General features: G+C 39.0%; 2 protein-coding genes across 10 annotated transcripts; one reads left to right on the top strand and one right to left on the bottom strand.

Annotated features, from left to right (window-relative positions):
- Window positions 1-9,350: 9,350 nt before the first annotated feature.
- Window positions 9,351-16,793, bottom strand: nfyal (nuclear transcription factor Y, alpha, like). Of its 9 annotated transcripts, none has more exons than XM_059503659.1 (10): window positions 16,666-16,793; window positions 15,942-16,030; window positions 15,204-15,290; window positions 14,397-14,543; window positions 14,040-14,171; window positions 13,731-13,833; window positions 13,356-13,528; window positions 12,058-12,231; window positions 11,862-11,969; window positions 9,351-10,263 (listed from the first exon to the last, which is right to left on the bottom strand). In XM_059503659.1, the coding sequence occupies exons 2-10, from the start codon at window positions 16,014-16,016 to the stop codon at window positions 10,201-10,203; spliced, it is 1,062 nt and encodes a 353-aa protein (XP_059359642.1). In that variant the 5' UTR covers window positions 16,017-16,030; window positions 16,666-16,793; the 3' UTR covers window positions 9,351-10,200. The 9 variants fall into 9 exon arrangements, with proteins under 9 accessions (XP_059359642.1, XP_059359643.1, XP_059359646.1 ...); XM_059503660.1 differs by having other exon boundaries at window positions 13,374-13,528; XM_059503663.1 differs by lacking the exon at window positions 15,204-15,290 and having other exon boundaries at window positions 13,374-13,528.
- Window positions 16,793-19,977, top strand: ngrn (neugrin, neurite outgrowth associated). The gene is made up of 4 exons (XM_059503664.1): window positions 16,793-16,924; window positions 17,724-17,949; window positions 18,020-18,126; window positions 19,221-19,977. The coding sequence occupies exons 1-4, from the start codon at window positions 16,875-16,877 to the stop codon at window positions 19,756-19,758; spliced, it is 921 nt and encodes a 306-aa protein (XP_059359647.1). The 5' UTR covers window positions 16,793-16,874; the 3' UTR covers window positions 19,759-19,977.
- The last annotated feature ends 668 nt before the right edge of the window (window positions 19,978-20,645 follow it).

The following is a 20,645-nucleotide window of genomic DNA, read 5'->3' as shown; positions in this document are numbered from 1 at the left end:
CCCTCCTCCCCTCGAAGGCGTGTCGAGTCACGTCTAGTTTAGTGGGAAAATCCTATATGGCCGCTGGTCAAGCGGCTGCTTCGCTTCATTCCATGGCGGTCCTTCAGGCCTACCAAGCGGAGCTGTTAAAAGGATTGGACGAGGGGGACGGCATTACACCTGAGGCGGTCAAGGAACTACGGCGAGCAACTGATTTGGCGCTTTGTGCTACCAAACATACTGCTCGAGCAGTGGGCCGTTCCATGGCTGGATTAATTACGGTTGAGCGCCACCTCTGGCTTAATCTCACCGATATAAAGGAAAAGGATAAATCTTTCCTCATGGATGCCCCTGTGTCTAAGGACGGTTTATTTGGAGAGGCGGTCACTTCAGTGGTGGAGAAGTTCACAGCAGCGAAACAACAATCAGCCGCTTTCCGCCAGCTGATTCCCCGCAGACCCAGAGAGGTTGAACGCCGTCAGGCGCCCGCGCGTTCTCGCTCAACCTCCTCTCACCGCCAGCGAGTGCCCTCTCGGGAAGAGCCTTCACCTATGGCGCCCCCTCGCAAGGACTGGGGCCCTAGGGTTGTTCCACCGGCTCAACAACGCCAGCGAAAAAGGTTGAACCTGAGTTCGACGGCCAAGGCCTCTCGTTCTCGGGCACATAACAGCAGCTCCTGATTTTTTCGCTGCCTGCCAGGGACTGTGCCCTCCGCTAGAGAGCGCTGTTGGACCGCTTTCGCGCATCCAACACTCTCATTGCAGTCCCCACGCTCAAACCCTGACTGTTTCGCCGCAAACAGCGCCTCGAACAGCATTGGAGCGAACTGTAACACCAATCGCTTCCTCAGACACTATGCACGATCCAGTTTTCAGAGCTCGAGGAGCGCTTCAAAGGGTCTTCATCGAACGGCCCGTCATGACGGCTCGCTCAGCCGCCGCTGTTTCGCTAGCGGCAGAGCCCGATGCTCAATCTGTTGGCCTAATTCCTGCCGTGGACACGTTTCAGGATTACGTACAACGAGATACAACGCCTGCTCTGCATATACTTCCCCTGTGCACGAACACCGTGAGTCTTTCGTGCCCGGACATTTCTATGTGTGCAACAGCGTTGCAGGAAACGAACATGTTGAAACCGCTAATATTGTTTCGGGCCGCGTGGGAACGCTTGCCCGGCATTTCTCAATGGGTGTTACGCACAATTTGTCACGGATACACCATTCAGTTTCGGAAAGGCCCGCCCCCTTTCCGCGGAATTCTCTCCACGGTGATGAAACCGATGGACATGGCGGTGCTGAGACAGGAAATGTTAGCTCTACTGAGCAAAGGGGCTATAGAAGAAGTACAACCCTCTCAGATGGAGTCAGGGTTTTACAGCCGTTATTTTGTGGTACCAAAAAAGGACGGCGGATTACGACCCATTCTGGATTTACGCCGTCTAAATCTTGCACTCAGGTCGAGCAAATTCAAGATGTTGACGGTAAAATCTATTTTGTCTCAGATTCAACCAAACGACTGGTTTGTCACGATCGATCTGAAGGATGCTTATTTTCATATTCAGATCATCGAGAGACACCGGAAGTTCCTCAGATTCGCTTTGGAGGGCAAAGCGTATCAGTACCGCGTTCTTCCCTTTGGCTTAGCGCTAGCTCCCCGTACATTCTCAAAATGCATGGACGCAGCTCTGGCCCCGTTGCGGCTCCGGGGCGTCCGTGTGTTAAACTATCTGGACGACTGGCTGGTGTTAGCGCAATCTCAGACTCAAGCACACTCTCATCGAGATATTGTGCTAAATCATTTACACAGCCTGGGTTTACGCACAAACTTCCAGAAAAGTGTATTAATCCCCTCTCAACGGATTACCTTTCTGGGAGTAGATTTGGACTCTCGCGCGATGACAGCAAAGCTTTCTGTCCCGCGCGCTCAGTCGATTACGTCATGCGTTCAGCACTTCAGGGCGGGTCACACAGTGACAGTGAGACTGTGCCTCAGACTACTAGGTCTAATGGCGGCGCTTCCCGTGATTCATCTGGGTTTGCTTTACATGCGCCCGTTTCAGTGGTGGACGAAACGACAGAATATTTCACCCCGTTGTTCTCCGCATCGAACGATCTCGGTGACGCGGAGGTGTGTGATGTCGTTAAAACAATGGACATCAGCCGAATTTCTCCTCACCGGGGTTCGGCTGGGAATTTGTGCTTCCCGAGAGACTGTCACGACAGACGCGTCTTTGACCGGGTGGGGAGCTGTTTGTCAGGGGCGCCCAGCCCACGGAGTGTGGACAGCGGCACAACGCAGCTGGCACATAAACAAATTGGAATTACTGGCGGTTTTTCTGGCTCTCCAGTATTTTTCGAGTCTACTGACCGGCCGTCATGTGCTTCTCAGAACGGACAACACTGCGGTCGTGGCTTATCTGAACCATCAGGGAGGATTACGTTCTCGCCCTCTGTGCAGACTGGCGAGGCGGATTCTTCTTTGGTCTCACGACAAATTTCTGTCGATCCGGGCTGTTCACATCCCCGGACGACTGAACTTCGGAGCGGATTTATTATCCAGGCAGACTCTGGAACAAGGGGAATGGAGATTACAACCCCAAACGGTGAATCACCTATGGCATATTTTCGGGGAAGCAGAAGTGGATTTATTCGCGTCGAGCACGACTACGCATTGCCCGCTATGGTTCTCCCTAAGCCCTCCATCACCCCTGGGTCTGGATGCGCTAGCTCACAGCTGGCCCAGGACCAGCTTGTATGCGTTTCCTCCGATTCGGCTGGTCCCAGCGGTATTATGCAGAATACGGCGGGACAGAGTGGGACAGCTGTTGCTGGTGGCTCCGCGATGGCACACACAGCCGTGGTTTGCGGATCTCATCAATCTGTTAGCGGGCTCTCCGGTGGAGATTCCCCTCAGACGGGATTTATTATCGCAAGCACAGGGACGGATCTGGCATCCGAGGCCAGATCTGTGGAACCTGTGGGCGTGGCATCTGAGCGGAGTGAGTTGATATGTCCCGGTCTTTCTGCTGAAACTACCGAGACTATACTGAACTCTAGAGCAGTTTCTACGAGACGCTTATATGCTTTCAAGTGGAAACTGTTTATGACATGGTGTGAAACTCATGATGTGGATCCAGTTTACTGCCCTGTGGCTTCAGTACTGGAGTTTCTTCAAGACCGTTTTTCGGAGGGATTGACACCAGCCACCCTGAAGGTTTATGTGGCAGCTATCTCAGCTCACCATGAGCATATAGGTGGTGTTTCAGTGGGTCGTCATCCACTGGTTTCTCGCTTTATACAGGGTGCGCGACGGTTGAGGCCTTTCCGCCCTGTGTGAGTTCCTTCATGGGATTTATCCATTGTGTTACTGGGTTTGTCAGGGCATCCGTTTGAGCCCCTGGAAACTGTATCGGATAAGCTCCTGTCTCTGAAGACACTTCTTCTCATGGCTTTATCCTCCCTTAAAAGAGTTGGGGATTTACAGGCTCTCTCTGTCTCACCCTCGTGCATGGAGTTTGCACCAGGCTCTGTGAAAGTGTTGTTGCGACCTAGGCCTAATTATGTTCCTAAGGTCGCGTCTAATCCTTTTCATTTTCAGCAGGTGGTCCTGGAGGCCTTTTCTCCTGCTGCGACAGAGTCTGGAGATCTAAGTCTTTGCCCTGTGAGGGCGTTGAAGACTTATGTGGATCGCACTGCCCCATGGCGTGAGTCTGACCAGCTGTTTGTCTGTTTTGGACATAAGAATAAGGGCCATGCAGTTACGAAACAGCGCATGTCCCATTGGCTGGTGGAGGCTATTTCCTTGGCCTATGAGGCGCGCGGGCTCGCTTCGCCCTTAGGAGTAAAAGGTCATTCCACGAGAGCAGTGGCTTCTTCTCAAGCCACTTCTCAGTGGATCTTCTATGGATGATATCTGTGCTGCGGCAGGCTGGTCCTCACCGAGCACTTTTATCAGGTCTTACAGTCTGGATGTGAGGATGGCTCCTGGCTCCCGGGTTCTCTCCGCTTGAGCAGATGCTTCCTTGGATCCAAGCTATCAGGTACGTCAGGCGTGATGGTATAGCGTTCCCATACGTGGTGACGTCACCGCAGCATCGAAGTGACCTATGAAAGGGAACATCTCGGTTACGTATGTAACCTTGGTTCCCTGAATAGGGAACGAGATGCTGCGGTTCTGGCCGTGCCGTACCTTGATAGCTTTCTTCTCTTCTCGTCATGAAATCTGAGGTAAATGGCGCGCGGCACCAGGTATATATATGCCTACGCATGCTGGGCGGTGCCACGCGCTATTTGGCCAATAGGATTGGCGGGATGGTATAGGGCTTCAGACATTCGTCACACCGAAGGTGTTCCCATACGTGGTGACGTCACTGCAGCATCTCGTTCCCTATTCAGGGAACCAAGGTTACATACGGAACCGAGATGTTTCCCAACATTTCATATTTTGTATGTCAAAAAAGTAAAACATTAATCTAATAACATTATTTATGCATTTGGACAGATGGAGTTTGTTGATACTGATTTCCTTTTAATAATAACAACCATAATATCTTAATATTCTAATTTAATGTATTGATCACATGTAAGAATTCAACGTAAATGTAGACATCTACATTTAATCAGTTTAGAAAAATATGTTCCTTCATAAAGTTAAAAAGTGTAACAGAGCACTGATGAGAATGTTTCAGAATAAATTACATTTGTGCCAAAAAACGAAAAACAAAAAAAACAAGTTCATGCAAAAGCTTACTGTCGAGCCCTGTATTAGCAATTTTATTGTTGTGAGTTTCATCCTCTTTAATATTCATTTTTGTAATGTTGTTATTGATTGTCTTTTCCTCATTGTTACTATGCACTTAAAATGGTTTGGGATGGATAGAAATGTCACCGCTGTGTGAGTTTAGTCTTTTTCAAAATTCATGTTTGCAATGTAGCTATTGTTTGATGTTTTTCATTGATACAGTCATATACACTTCTAGTGTTTTTTTTAGATTAAATATTCTACGTAGTAGTAATATTGCTGTGAATTTCATGTTTTTTAATATTGGTTTTCTAAATTAACTTTATAATGAGTAAATATGCTTTAAAATCATAAGATGTGATTTTGTTTTATTCAGTGTTACTAGCAAACACTAACAGCAAGGTACATTAGTGTTAGTGTTTTGTAAGTATTAACTGTCCATACATTGCACTTGGAAAAATATTGTGGCTTTTTTTGGTTATATATATATATATAATTTTTTTTTTATATATATTTTTTAAAAAGTACAAGATTAGGCAAACTGAATATATGTGATATCAAATAAGGGTTAGCACAAATGTAATCTAAATGTAATCCAAAAGTAATCAGATTACGTTACCAAAAATGTGTAATCTAAGAGATTATATTACTGACTACAAATTTTTTCATGTAATCTGTAATCAGTAACTGATTACAATTCATAAGTAATCTACCCAGCTCTGCTAGTGACAATGTTCATTTCTGATATCATGAATGTAATAGTTACTAGTAAGAAAGCCATTTTAGATATCAGAAATTACCCTCCCAATTGTTGATATCAGAAATACATTTTCAGAGATCAGAAATGAACATTGTCCCTAGTAACAATTACATTTTTGATATCAAGAATTAACATTTTAACTAGTAACAACTAAATTGTTGATATCAAGAATTGACATTTTTACTAGTAAAAATGTCATTGTTGATATCAAAAATTATATTTCTACTAGTAAGAAATACAAAGCTGATATGTGCATTTGGAATTGTAACTAGTAACAAATGCATTTTGATATCTGTAATAGTTCTGGCGCCGTTTTAACATTTAAACATATGAATTGTTGATATCAACAATTGAATTCTTGATATCAACAATTACATTTCCACTAGTAACGACGCATATTCTTGATATCAACAATGACGTCATCACTCGCAGAAATAAGTTTATCATATCAACAATGAAATTACAACTAGTAATACACATAATTCTTGATATCAGTAACTTAATTCTTACATGTTAAAATAGCATTTTCACTAGTAAAAATTGTAATTTAAGATATCATTAATTCCTTTTTGGATATGTGCATATCAATGAACCCCTTTTTGGATATGTTCATAATTTAATGACGAGTCCAACCCTTTATGAATGTTTATGGAGGATAGATGACAAAATAAAGAGTCCAACAGAGAATGGGCACATTCGATTGCCCTCTCGTGAAAATAAAACGCTCCTGTAGGCTATTTTTAATAATTATTTTATTTTTTTATTTTGGCACAAGCTATTCAAGTCCACCTACCTAGGAGCCGTTTCTGCACGTGGACGTTCTTCTGCCATCTTTGGCCAATGCTGACGCTTGAACGAGGGGTGTCGGAAAATCATGATCTCTTTTATATTTGATATCAGTAATCACGTGGTTACTAGTACAGACATCGATTCTTGATGTCAACAATTTAATTCTTGATATCAACAATTTAATTGTCACTAGTAACAATGTTAATTCTTGATATCAACAATTCGATTTACTATCGCAAGCCATTTTAACATTTAAAAGTTAAGTTTGACTATCCTGACTAGACTATCCTGACATGACTAGGCAAAACTGAATTACAGATATCTGCAATGACGTCATTGAAAACGACATTCAACTTGTCACACATCTTAAATGACAATTGCAGATATCTGCAATTCAGTTTTGCCTAGGCAGAATGAAAGTTAAAGATATCTCAAACGTCATTATGACTAGATTAGAACAACACGCACTGCTCCCGCCTAAAGTGCGATGCGGGCCTAATTTGCATAAAGATATCTGCAACATCATTTCGCCTAGTCAAAACTCTAATTCAGGATATCTGTAATTACATTTCGACTAGGCTGAATGAAAATTACAGATATCTATAATTTCAGATATCTCTAATCAAAATTCATTTCAAGATATCTATAACTTGATAATAGATATCTACAATTACATTATGACTATCCCTAACTCCAGTTTGAGATATCTACAATGCCATTTTGACTAGTCATAAATCCAGTTACAGATATCTACAACGTCATTTTGCCTAGTCAGAACTTAATTTAAGATATCTGAAAAGGAACATGTAGATATCTTGAATTGAGTTGAATTAAAGATATCTTGAACTGGAGTTATGACTAGTCAGAATCAAATTGTAGATATCTCAAACTGGAATTACAGATATCTACAATTCAGTTACAGATATCCGTAATTCACAAAGTGGATATCTTCAACTGAATTGTAGATATCTGTAATGATAAACCCCATACAAATGAATGGCAAAAGTGATGTCATTTGTCCTAGGAAGAATGTCTTTGTGGATATCTGAAATTACAATTGTGGATAGGAAGAATGTAGTTGCGGATATCTGAAATGTTCTTTTTGACGAGGCAAAACTGAAATACAGATATCTGCAACACACATCCAGTCTAGCTTTTAAATGTTAAAACGGCTTTCCATAATTTTCACTAGTTAAAATGTTGATTCTTGATATCAGGAATTAGATTTCTACTAGTAACAACTGCTATTTTTGATATCAACAATTCAATTTCCACTAGTAAAAATGTTAATTCTTGATATCAACAATTCAGTTTTCACTAGTAACAAAGTTAATTCTTGATATCAACAATTCAATTTCCACTAGTAACAATGTTAATTCTTGATATCAGGAATTGTATTTTCATTATTAATTAAATTGTTGATATCAAGAATAGACGTCTGTACTAATAACCACGTGATTATTGATATCAAAAATAAAGGTCTTTACTAGTAAGAATTGCATTTCTGATATGTGAAATCGGAATTTCAACTAGTAAGAAAGCAATTCTTGATATCAACAATTAAATTTGAATGGCAGCCTATGGTGACATTTAACTAGTGAAAATACAATTCCTGATATCAAGAATTAACATTGTTACTAGTGGAAATCTAATTCCTGATATCAAGAATGAACATTTTGACTAGTGAAAATTGAATTGTTGATATCAAGAATACATATCCTGCGAATGAAAAAAAAAGTTAATTTGGCTTGCCTATTGGCATTCCCAAGTTAAAAATAATTTATATCAAGAATTAACATTGTTACTAGTTGAAATATAATTCCTGATATCAAGAATTAACATTGTTACTAGTGGAAATGTAATTGTTGATATCAAGAATTAACATTGTTACTAGTTGAAATATAATTCCTGATATCAAGAATTAACATTGTTACTAGTTGAAATATAATTCCTGATATCAAGAATTAACATTGTTAGTAGTGGAAATGTAATTGTTGATATCAAGAATTAACATTGTTACTAGTGGAAATGTAATTGTTGATATCAAGAATTAACATTGTTACTAGTGGAAATTGAATTGTTGATATCAAAAATTCTAATTGTTACTAGTGGAAATTGAATTGTTGATATCAAGAATTAACATTTTAACTGGTGAAAATTGAATTGTTGATATCAAGAATACATATCCTGCGAATGAATAAAAGTTAAGTCGGCTTGCCATACAGAGGAAGTTGCACGAGAACTGTCCTAGGTGCATATAACGTAATCTGTCGCTTTTAAGACCTTATTTTAAAACAGTTCTTGACGAACACAACTCATATTTACGATATTATGTTGAATCTGAGAGTTTAACCTCGAGAAAATACATAACAATTTGTATATAACATTACCTGTCCGAGTTGAATATGTTTTGAGAAATCTATTCCTCTTAAACTTACTAAGAATGATAACGTACAACAACGAATAGAATGAGCTGCATATTATGGGATCTAAATTTACAAAAAAAAAAAAAAAAAAAACCTGATGATTTACTCAACCCTCAAACCTACTTTTTTCTATGGGACACAAAAGGTTGCATCTTTTCAGTAACAGTGAAAGCAAACGGTAAGTGCAAGGAACATCTCTTTTTGTAATCCACTAAACAAAGTCATACAAATCTGAAAAATCATTTTTGAGTAAAATATCCCATTTAAGTCCCATATTATGCAGTCTTCTGGTTGCAATAGGCATTTATGGGAGAACTGTCGCTTTAAAACTGTGCTTCTTAACCTTTTGCCTCTCTTTTTCCAAGATAGTATTCCTCTTAACTAAGCTGATATGTAACTCTCGTTTATTTGTTGTAAAAAATATATTTCTCAGCAATGTTTATATATATATATATATACATACAAATAAATAAATGTAAATGACTGTAAGAATTACCGGGCCCCATCCCCATAGTTGAGAGCCAATGGCACTACTTTGATATATCTGATTTCAATCGCAGCTAAGTAGATTAAAACACTGTTTGAATTAGGATCATTTACAGACTTCTTGAGCTCACACAGATTATAATAATAAAGACAAGTTCACAAAGCACGATATTTCACAATGCGTTTCACACAAAATTTTTATCAAAATACAGCTTAGACGACTTCAATATCCAACATAACTCCATTCACATGAACTTTCCATGTAGGAACTAGATTAGCCAGGAAGACAGTGACTGGATACACAAACCTCACTCAAATTACAAATGAATTTTATATCAAAACACTAATGTAAAAGGACTTCATAATACGGGTGAAATCTGTATTAAAAGCTTGGAAAACAAGAACACATTATACACCCGATGTTTCCTTGGTGATGAGGGCTGATTTCCGAAAAATCTTGCCCTTTTTAGTCTGTATTGTTTTCCCAGTGCCACTTTCCCCATGCCAAACATCTACAACATGCTTAACAACACCACAATTAGCTTGTAAGAGATAAACCTATGTCATTTCCATGTAACTTTCCATTTATAAGTTCATAAACCTGACAAGAACTGTCCATGATGTTAAAAAAGTAGAAAATCAAACAGCTCGCCTTGGTCTTCACTCAATTCATTGCCAAAATTTAGTTTGTTCTACTGCCACCTCATTACTAACTGCGTATTCTCTCTCTCTCTCTATGGGCTGATCACCAATTTATGCTTTGCTATTTAATTGCTTTTTAAACCACAAGCTGAATTCATTACGCTGCACATTAACAGTAATGGCTCTATGTGTATCCTCTGGAGAAATACAAGACCAAAGAGCGAAATCAGATGGGCCCCTTCTTTTAGTGGAAGAGGGAGGAACACAGGCCATGATGAATTAGGACTGACTTTTAGTGTTTCTTTGGAGACAGTGATTCACAATGGTGAAAATGTAGGCCTTCAGAGTCACTAAAAAAAAAACAGTAGAAGTTCTAGTGCTATGACACCCGGATCATCTGTGCCACGGCCTCATCTCCGGTCTGGTTCTGGTCCTGTTGCTCCTGCACGGAAATGGGAGAGGAAGAGGGTCAATCATTACCTTCTATGCTTCGCTCAGGACCTCTAAAAGCATTCCACACACAAGCGTTTTCACTAGGGTTGGGACACCATGATTTATAGCATCAAGAAAAGCACTGAATAACCAAGTGAAAACTGTGAAAGGTTTATGTTTAGCAAGCTGTCAACTCATGGATTTCCGAGAAGGGCAGCTATTTAGACTTCTGATCTATAGACCTGTTTAACGTTAAATAAAATAAAAATGATTTGACAAGACTTGATGAACAGGAATATGCATCACAATACAGTTTACACTATGGTTCAAAAGTGTCTTGTGCTCATCAAGGCTGCATTTATTAGTTCAAAACTATGATATATTAAATACAACGAAATATTATAATTCAGAATAAGTGTTTCATATTTTTATTTCATTCCTGTGATCACAAAGCTGATTTTCTGCAGCCATTATTCCAGTCTTCAATGTCAGGTGAACCCCCATGAACTCATTCGAATATTTTGATTTGGTGATCATGAAACATTTCTTGTAATTATCAAAGTTGAAAAAGTTTTGCTGCTTAATATATTTGAGGGACTGATACATTTATTCAGGATTCTTTGATTAATAAAGTTCAAAAGAACAGCATTTATGTGAAATAGAATTTTTAACATTTACTGTATTTACTGACACAAAGAAAGATAATCTTACTGATCCTATACTTTTGAACAGTAGTGTAATGTGGATACAAAGTGTTCTTTTTGCAAGTGAACCTTTTGGAAGTCAGTCAGAATGTTTATTCAGAGAGTAAAAATCACAACATGTGACAAAAATGAACACCGTGACAACACTGCTTAGGTATGAAATCCAATAACATGGACAGAACCAGATCCAATCCAAACAAAAAACTAACAACAGAAATGCTTCCTCAAAAGAAATGCAGAAAAACAACAAATATAAATATATATATTCGAACAATGTTTCTTTTAAACTGGTCCCTCAAAAAATCTTTTTCATATTTTTTATGCAGTGATTTCATAATTGAAACTGACACAGTTTGCCAATGACAAGCATTCATGCTTTCTTAAACCACCATCCTGTTAATAATAATAATAGTGTGCTTGGATTAAACAGACAATCACAATCACATGATAAAGTCAGTCCCATAACATTAGCAATTCTCAGTCTTGAAAAGCTGCATCAATAGAATGCAGTAAATATCAGTGTTTTCATCCTGATTATGTCATGATAGTGAAGAGATTATCTTTTTCTGTTAAATATGGCAAGTTCAGATAGTCAGGTCACAAAATACCACACAGCTGATCATGCCGACTGCACACACGAATGCTTAACTAGCAATGAGACATGATGGGACAGACTCAAGCAGGCAACAAGTGTGGGAAAACACAGGAGGTGATGCGTGCAAAAGCAGTCAATGGCAGCATGTCACACATAGAAAGGAGCGAGAATGAATCTGCTAAGGAGCTCAATGAGAGCAGAGATGAGCGTCTATGTGAGGGGAGAAGTGTGCTCGGGCAGCCAATGTGCACTTGTGAGTTCGGTAGCATTGCGTAGGTCTTCCTGCTTGACATGGCCCTGCGCTCTCACCTGCATGGCCAAGGCCATTTCTTCTTTCTCTTTCGGTGAAAAGAACCGTCCCCCATCACCACGCTTCCGCTGCATGGCATGTTTGTGCCGTGACTCGTGAAGATATTTCTGTAGGAGAGAATAAGGAATCAGCCTGGATATGAGCCATAGTTCATGTCAAAATGCCTATTTTGGCATTCAGAGGAAGAAGACTCACTCTTCTTTCTTTAGGGATCTTGCCCTCTGCCTCTAACTTGGCACGAGCTTGGCGTCTCTTTAAGATACGATGATATTGCTTGGCGTTAACATACAGCGGCTCCTCTTCGAGCATCTCGGCCCCTGGCAGAGGGATTCGTTGGATGGCTGGCACAGCACCACTACCAGGCACCATCTGGCAGAGCGGGCAAGAAAGGAGCACACAGAATTAAATTCAGTCTGCTGTCCAACACATAAAAATGTATTTGCAAATGTAACAACTTCAATCAATCAAATCAAATCAAATTATTAGCAATCCAGTGATCAGTCAGGTGACAGCTAATGTAATATGGACTGAAATATGACGACACACTAGTGTGAGAAAGGGACACCCACAGAACAGCTGAGTGGATCATTTGTGAAGAGCCTTACACTTGAATCAGTGCTAAAGATTAACACACAGTGGATGGAGGTCGCCACTTATCACTTGCTTCTGAGTAAATCATCAAATTCTAGTAAGATTCGTGAAACCTAGGATTTTTTTATTATTTTGTTTTATTATGTATTAAAAGAATAGTTCCCATATATATTCTCTGTCATTATTTACACCCTCATGTTATTCCAAACCTGTATGACACAAAGAAACTGAATCCTAGTCACTTTCTTCATGTAATGAAAGTGAAACCAGGGATCTATGGTGACAAATGACAGAAAGCACCATTCACCATTAATTCTATAAAAGTGGCCAGTTTGAATTTATATTTGAAAGTATGGCATGATATTTCTATTCAAATCTTCTTAAGTCATAAAATAGCTTTTTGAGATGATGCAAATCACTAATAAACTTCCCCTCCTCTGTACCTCTTGTATCTCAGTCCCACTTCTGAATATTCAAACTTCATCATCAATTAATCTGAAACAAAATCATCTATGATGACTGCTCACATCAAACTGATATCATTTTATCTAAAGGTGTCAATTTTGAGTTTTGCATTACTTCAATTTCACCACTTTCTTGATACACTCATGGTACTTTTTTGTCATTTTAAAACTCGACAGACCGGATCCCAGATCCAGATTGTTTTCTTGGTAACTGAAATAAATTAAAATATAAAAAATCTGATTATATACAGAGAGAGCGAAAATTACTTAAACATTTGGAAAAACATTTGGGTGAGCAATTTCTTTAAGGTAAAATAAAATGTATTTCTGCATGTGAAAAGGCAAGCTCAAAAGCAAGGTGACTGAGACTTAACACAGCATGCACATCCCCACACCTCTGATGATGTATTAAGGGGATGGTTTAAGTTTGTTAGATACCTCATCAGGAGGTCTTACCATGACCATTCCCCCAGCGTTCACCATGTTTCCAGATACTGGCAGGGTAACGGTAACTGTGCCCTGCCCGCTGTTGTTTGTGGAGGTGTTAGCAGCCCCTGCTGCCTGGACAATCTGAGTGCCTGCCAGGGTGCCTGCTGGGATGGTGATCATGCCTATGGAGGGGAAAGAACAAATAGTTCTAACCTAAATAACCTTCAGTACAAGTGTGTAGAAAGGTATAATCATGCTTGTCAAACCGTGACTGATCATCCATATTATGTTGTTCATGCCAGATTTAACACATTAATTGTACATTATGTACAATTGTACATTAATAGAAGACAGATAGACCAGATGTTGTATGTATTTAAATACCCTGCTGCAGAACTGTGCCATCAGCATTCACAGGCTGGTACACAATAGTTTGTCCTTCAGCTGTTTGGGCAACCTGCTGTCCCTGAACTGTAATCTGCTGCCCCTGTGAAACACAAGACAAAATCACTTATATAGTCCATACGACAAAACCTGTGTGAAGTAATAAAATATGCCTTATCGGCTGCACAAGCTAAGGTCATTTAGTTACTAGGGCAGCATTTCCTCTTTTTTTGGGCATTAAAATCCATAATACTTCCAAATCCAAGTATAATCCAACTAAACAGAGAAGAGAATAGAGTGTGTTGAGACCTGGTTCTGGCCGGCAGTAATGGCAGTCTGAGGCTGCTGTATGATGATCTGTTGAGCCTGACCCTGCTGACCCTGCAGCTGCAGAGTTTGACCTCCCTGCAGCTGAATCTGACCCGGCTGAAGCAACTGGATCTACATATACGATCAAATCAAAAATAACAAAGACAGATATTGATTTCAACAATACAATCTATAAACCACACAAAATAACAAAAAAATTAATTTATGCTTAATAAAATAACAAATACAATTTTTAAGTCTCATAAAATCATCAACTATTAGCATTAATAGTAAGATATTAAGATCATTATCTGTTGAAGTGGCTTTCCCCACACTGACAAGCAGAGTTGCACTTACCTGCTGAAGGCCTTGAGCTCCAGACACAGGCACCTGCATGATCGTCTGGCCCTGAGCTCCAGACATGGCCTGTACCATGATGGGCTGACCTGAGGATGTAATCAGCTGCCCGCCACTCACCTGGACCATCAGCGGCTGACCCTGGACCTGAGCGCACACTGAACGTTAGGGTCAGATATAGATAATCAACACAATATTAGACCTGCACATGTAGCTGGAGGCATTACACGGGGGTATATGGCAACACTTATAATGGAACCTGAAAAATCCAGCCAAGTTTTTCAGGTTAATTTATAATAAATAATACTAATTAATAAGGGCCCTGTAATTTGGTCTGGTGGTAACGGCTGTCATGAGGTAGATAGATTTCCATTCCATGTTTGTATTTTTACACAAACATGATCGTAGTGAGAATCCACTCAAAAGACAATCATGCAGTTCATCAAAATCCATACAGTGCTGTGAACTCATGTGTGATCACTGTGAAGTGGTTATAACGTGCAACACACACTGAAGACAAACACAAGTGATCTTATAGTAACATGTCCACAGCTATTCTACAAGCTCTTCTTTATAAATTCTGTTCCAGACACATTAAAAGAGGAGAATCCCACAGGCGAAGACTTTGGAGCAGTTGCTTTGATGCCACAGGCAATATGGAACATGGAAAGCTCACTGGACGACCCGGACCCGGATCATGATTTGTTGTAAGTGAAAGCTAATCATGCTTGATGAGCTCACATCCTCACAGACAGTGTGACATGATGCATGCAACATCACAAGCCTGAAGGTCGGAGTTCACACAACTACCTGGAGCGTCTGCACTTGCTGGCCTGCAGCTGTAGCCACGGGTGCTTCTGTTTGCAGCTGTACAGCTGTTACGGTGCCCTGAGCCTGTGGACATTCCCACATCACACCTTGCTCTGAATCATCTCTTAAAGTACTACTAAATGCACTACTAATGTTTGTGTTTTATTTTATGCTTCCTAACAGTTTAGCAACTTTTTAATAGGAGGAGTAAAGTTTTCCTGTGTTTTTTATTTACTTATTTTTAATTAATTTTTATTTGACTTTATTATTACTGTTGTTGTATATATATATATATATATATATATATATATATATATATATATATATATATATATATATATCAGACCTAAAAAGGTAATATAGATCTCAAAGAAAAACAAATATTTTTTTTCTGACTCACATTTCTGTTTAAAAGCATGTTGCAAAACATACTGGGTGTGCTTGTGTCACATAAACCTTGCTTTTATCAGGATTGAGAAAGTTCACTTCAAAGGAGAGATACTGTAGGCCACTACAATAACTATTTACGCAGTCCTTTCCTTTAATTGGAAAGCACTTCCTGAAGCAGATTTCTTTCCTGCTATTTTTACTACTGCACCTGATATACAGTTGAATTTACAATTTAGATAAGTTTAAAAATGCATGGAAAAACAAATAAAAACCACACTCAATGTATTTTTCTTCCCATATTAAAAGTAACTGATTAAACAGCAACCTGTTTACATTGGTTCTTACCTGCTGCTGGATTTGTCCATTGGCAGCATGCACTACTATCTGATCTCCACTGGTTGTAGCAGTATATTGCTCCATCTCTCCTTCCTCACCTAATTTGTCATTAAAACATTTAAAAAAATTATTCACTTATTATTCAGTATAACCACAAATAATAGTTTTCTATGAAAACCAGGGTTGGTCTGATGTTGTCCCTAACTGCAGGGTTGGGCCAGAAGCCAGGTGTATTTTGAGACTGAATCGGTTTCCTTGTTGAAGGTGCTTAACATTATGTACAGCATTTTATATGACCTACTTAGGGTATGTCCAATGTTTTTAGCTACACATACACATTTAATGGCTGAAAAGTTGACAAGAAGGTAAATAATTTACATATTGGAATCATTTCACAAACCTCTTCTAGGTGGTTTGTCTGGCAAACAACATTTATCGTTACGTTACCCCTTATTGTGAGCAAACCGTTAACTAAAATGGGCTGAAATTTAACCTGCTCTTTATTAGTACAAAAACAGCCCCATATTACACAAACATTAGCGGGTCTGTCTTTGTTTTGAACTTCACTAACACTATCATTCATGTCCAGTGTCTGCGCTCGCTCACGCTCACTCCCTCTCGCATTAACCGATTTGATTTCTGTATTTTTCAGAATTAGTCATTTGGTTGGTCACTGACAAACCAATCCGTGTTGTCATCTACCATTTCCCTTAGAGCAAGCGCAACCCTTTACCGTTTCTCCGGTTGTCCGGTACCCTTCTGATTGGCTCCACTACAGATCTCAAAAACCCAATCAACACAGTGGTGCGGACAAAATGGCGCAAAATGAGCCACACAGAGAAGAAAGGGGGCAGGCTTGACGCATGCGATCGGCGAACGGAGCCGAGTTTCGCCGAGTGTGAACGATCCGAGTCGGAATGACCGGTGCGCATGCGTGGTTAAATGATATGCTTCCGGTGTAATGTCACCGTGAAAGAAGAGCAGAGGGACATGTGAGTGTTTTACAGGCACTGTTTATGTTCTGTGTGTGTTCACATAGTGTTTGACATTATATGGTTGTATAAAACCAAAGTTCGGGTTATGAATAACATGACGGGAAATTTGACCTTTTTGTAGGAAAATTTAAATGCTCAATTTGATAAATTATCTTTCGTTTGGTTAGTGATGTAACGTAGAAATAACGCATATGTAATGAAATTGAAATGTTCTGTTTTACAAATTTAAACATTTTATATAATGAAATAATGTGTTTTATTTTATTTTGAAACACCACAGATGAATAGGGTATAAATAAAAAAATATAGATCTTACCATACTTTCCCAGTTTATTAAGCACAATACATTATTACAGTTGTTTCTTTTTACAAGTTTTCTGAAATGTTATGTTTAAAATTGCACATGATACCAATTTGCATATATTTACAGAAGAGAATTCTGTAGATTGCATAAAACTAGGTTTAAAATTATTTTTATTATTATTTTGCTAAATGTTTAAGGTTTTTACAGAGACATTTATCACTTTATAAATCAGAAACTGTCAACAGCCAGTAAAAAATAGCAGTGCATGAGAAAAATGTATTGTATGTATTGTATTTGAAATCTAAAGATGCAAATTCAAAACTAACAAATGCACAACAAAAAAAATCCTTTACTTTCAGTGTACGCTTTTCTTCAGACTTTTAATCAGACTCTTATTATCGAATTATGGATATTGTTTGATAAAGATTCCTTTTTATATTTGATTAAATTGCAATTTTAGATGTTACAGTCTTTGTGTTTCTGACTGTACAGAATGGGCACCCTGTGGAGAATGGCCCATATGTTGGCCACCAAACTGGCCCCTCTCCCAGGACCGGCTGCTTGCCGGGTTTGTCGGCATGCCAGTCGAGATGCATACGGTCGGATGTCACAGAGGTATCCTGATTCTCATCCAAAACAGAGACAACAGGAAGACATGTTTGAAGATGACCATGATATGGATGCAGTAGAAGCCAAAATGAACTCTATTATTAGGCGAGTCCTTATACAGAAGCACAAAAGCAAATACTGCTGTCTTCGTGCATTAACATTATTTCCTGTGCAGTGAGGAGAGGAGAAGGCGTAAAGCAGCAAAGTTTCACATCATCAAGAAGAAAATGAACAATCCTGGAGCCCCAGAGAGACGACTAAGCTGGGATGCTATTCAGCAGATAAGGTATCAGTATGAATATGTCTGAAATACTTGATTCTGATTGGTCAATCACACAGCAGTCAAACATTTTTATATAAATGTATGTTTATAACCAGCATTCAGTTGCATGACATGCCTTGCCTTGAGTCATTTTAATATTTGTTAAGCTTTGCATGTTAGATGTTCATCTATTTGCTGTGGCCACTCCTATTTAAGAGTTTGGGTCAGAAAGATTTTTTTTAATGTTTATTTGGTCAAAATACAGTAAAAACAGCAATATTGTGAAATATTATTACATTTTAAAACAACATTTTCCTTCTAAATATATTTTAGAATGTAATTTATTCCTGAATTTTTTAGCAGTCATTGCTGCAGTCTTCAGTCTCACATGATCCTTCAGAAATCATTCTAATATGCTGATTGCTGCTCAAGAAACATTTCCTTATTATTTTATGTTGAAAACAGTTGTGCTGCATTTGACACGTTTTTCAGAATTCTTCGAATAGAAACATTCAAATGGATAGCATTAATTTGAAATGGGAATCTTTTGTTGTAATGGAAGTCATAGCCTAGTGGTTAAAGAGTTTGACTCCTAACCCTATGGTTGTGGGTTCGAATCTAGGGCCGGCAATAACATGACTTAGGTGCCCTTGAGCAAGGCATCGAACCCCCAACTGCTCCCCGGGCGCTGCAGCATAAATGGCTGCCCACTGCTCCGGGTGTGTGTTCACTGCTCTTTGTGTGTGAACTTTGGATGGGTTAAATGCAGGGCACGAATTCTGAGTATGGGTCACCATACTTGGCTGAACATCACTCACTCACTCACTCACTCACTCACTCGTCACTCATAATATAAATGTCTGTAATGTAATTTGTGATAAATTTCATGCATCCTTGCAGAATTCAATTTCAATTAATTTATTTTGAAAAAAAAAAATTTACTAACCCTACACTTTTGAACTACAGTGTATTTAATATAATCTTTACAGTTTTCTTACAAAATTCGGTACATTTCTGCTTGCGATAACATAATAAAATAATGTTTAGCTGTATATAATAACATATCTTACGTCTATCCCAAAAATATTATAGTTATCTGCTTGCAATTTATTTTACAGGTACTTAAAACAGGAGTCCCCAGAAGAATGGACACTAGAGAGATTAGCAGAGGGTTTCTCTGTAAGCCCTGATGTCATTTCCAGAGTCCTCCGCAGCAAATTCACCCCATCAGCAGTCCGAAAGCTAAAGCAGGACTCGAAAGTGTCAGCTAGTAGTGGGCCGCAGTTTCTCAGAGATGGCAAAACTGAGCAGTCCGTACTCCCCTCTGGAAACACAGGTGCCCTGACAGCTCTGAGTACAGGAGCGCTCGCAGTGAGGGAGACTGAAACTGGACTCGTGCCCTCTAGTGGGAACATACTACCATCTCAGCTATCAGCTGAACAGAAAGTGACTCCTACTTTACACGAGCAGCCTGACTCTAAAGCTGAAGTGGACATGAGCAATGATACAGAGTTAGAGGAGGAATGGGATGGAGTGATTCTGACCGAGGAAGAACTAGAGCACATCGCACAAACACTGAAGGAAAAGCCCAGTTCAGTGGAACAGAAGGGAAAGGAGTTTTTTGACACTGAAGGCAACTTCCTGTACAGAATTTGAGCTATGCTGCCAAATCATCCATGTTTATCGAAACACTTGTTGCTCAAGTCTTGGCCTGTTCTTTTGTGAATATTACTTGTTACAATTTGCTAACAACAAGCTGTCCTAACTTTTAAATTTGATAATTTTTCCCTTTACATTTTTTAGTTTTTCTGTCGTATTTGCTTTTTTTACTCTTGCGTACAAACTAACAAGCAGAAATAAAAAATACAACATCAATGGGACAAATCAATTTATTTCTCAAACATACAGTTCTGTTCCAAATATACAAAGCAAAAATAAAACATACAAAGTCGGAATTGCTGTATATGTACAGAGCTTCACAACTGATATATACATTGATTTTGCTCAGCAAGAAAAGTGCAACTCCTCTTATAAATAAAATCACTGTTACAATGGAAATCATATAATTTCAAATTTCATTTGCACTGCATCTTTTACTACTCCAAGCATGGAGAGCAACTCAGTTTAGGAACAAGAATTAAGTAATTTGAGGGCATAATTGTTATTTTGTTGTATAAAAAGTTCACACAAATAATTTGTCAACTGAAAGAATAATTTTGTCAAATCTCAAGATGTGGCGATTCTTTTGGAAATGAGATTGTTCTCTTACTTAACATTACATTTCATTGGAAGGCATAAGCTATGCCTTCATGCTAGGCACTTGAATCAAAACACACTAGGATTGTATATCTATTAAAAACTACGTAACTCATAATCTGAGTCTTTGCAATGGAGATGGTCTTATTTTAAGAAAATAGGAGAATTTTGTTTAGGTATGTCTAAATAAATGATTATGAGAAATTTTGAAAATGGCTCCAAATTAACAGTAGAACTGATTTTTAAATACACACTTAATAGAAAATTCACAGCATCGGACATCAAAC

Source organism: Carassius carassius, chromosome 21 (genome assembly GCF_963082965.1).
Source record: "Carassius carassius chromosome 21, fCarCar2.1, whole genome shotgun sequence".
In the NCBI taxonomy this organism is placed as follows: Eukaryota; Metazoa; Chordata; class Actinopteri; order Cypriniformes; family Cyprinidae; genus Carassius; species Carassius carassius.
This window is presented reverse-complemented; position numbering and strand designations above follow the sequence as displayed.

Coding starts and splice junctions, on each gene's coding strand:
- nfyal (XM_059503655.1), bottom strand. CDS start 16,016: ATGGAGCAATATACTGCTACAACCAGTGGAGATCAGATAGTAGTGCAT. Junction 13,529..13,730: donor TGGCACAGTTCTGCAGCAGG/GTATTTAAATAC, acceptor TCCCCTCCATAG/GCATGATCACCATCCCAGCA. Junction 12,232..13,355: donor TGGTAAGACCTCCTGATGAG/GTATCTAACAAA, acceptor CCGCTCTGCCAG/ATGGTGCCTGGTAGTGGTGC.
- ngrn (XM_059503664.1), top strand. CDS start 16,875: ATGATATGCTTCCGGTGTAATGTCACCGTGAAAGAAGAGCAGAGGGAC. Junction 16,925..17,723: donor AAAGAAGAGCAGAGGGACAT/GTGAGTGTTTTA, acceptor CTGACTGTACAG/AATGGGCACCCTGTGGAGAA. Junction 18,127..19,220: donor GATGCTATTCAGCAGATAAG/GTATCAGTATGA, acceptor TTTATTTTACAG/GTACTTAAAACAGGAGTCCC.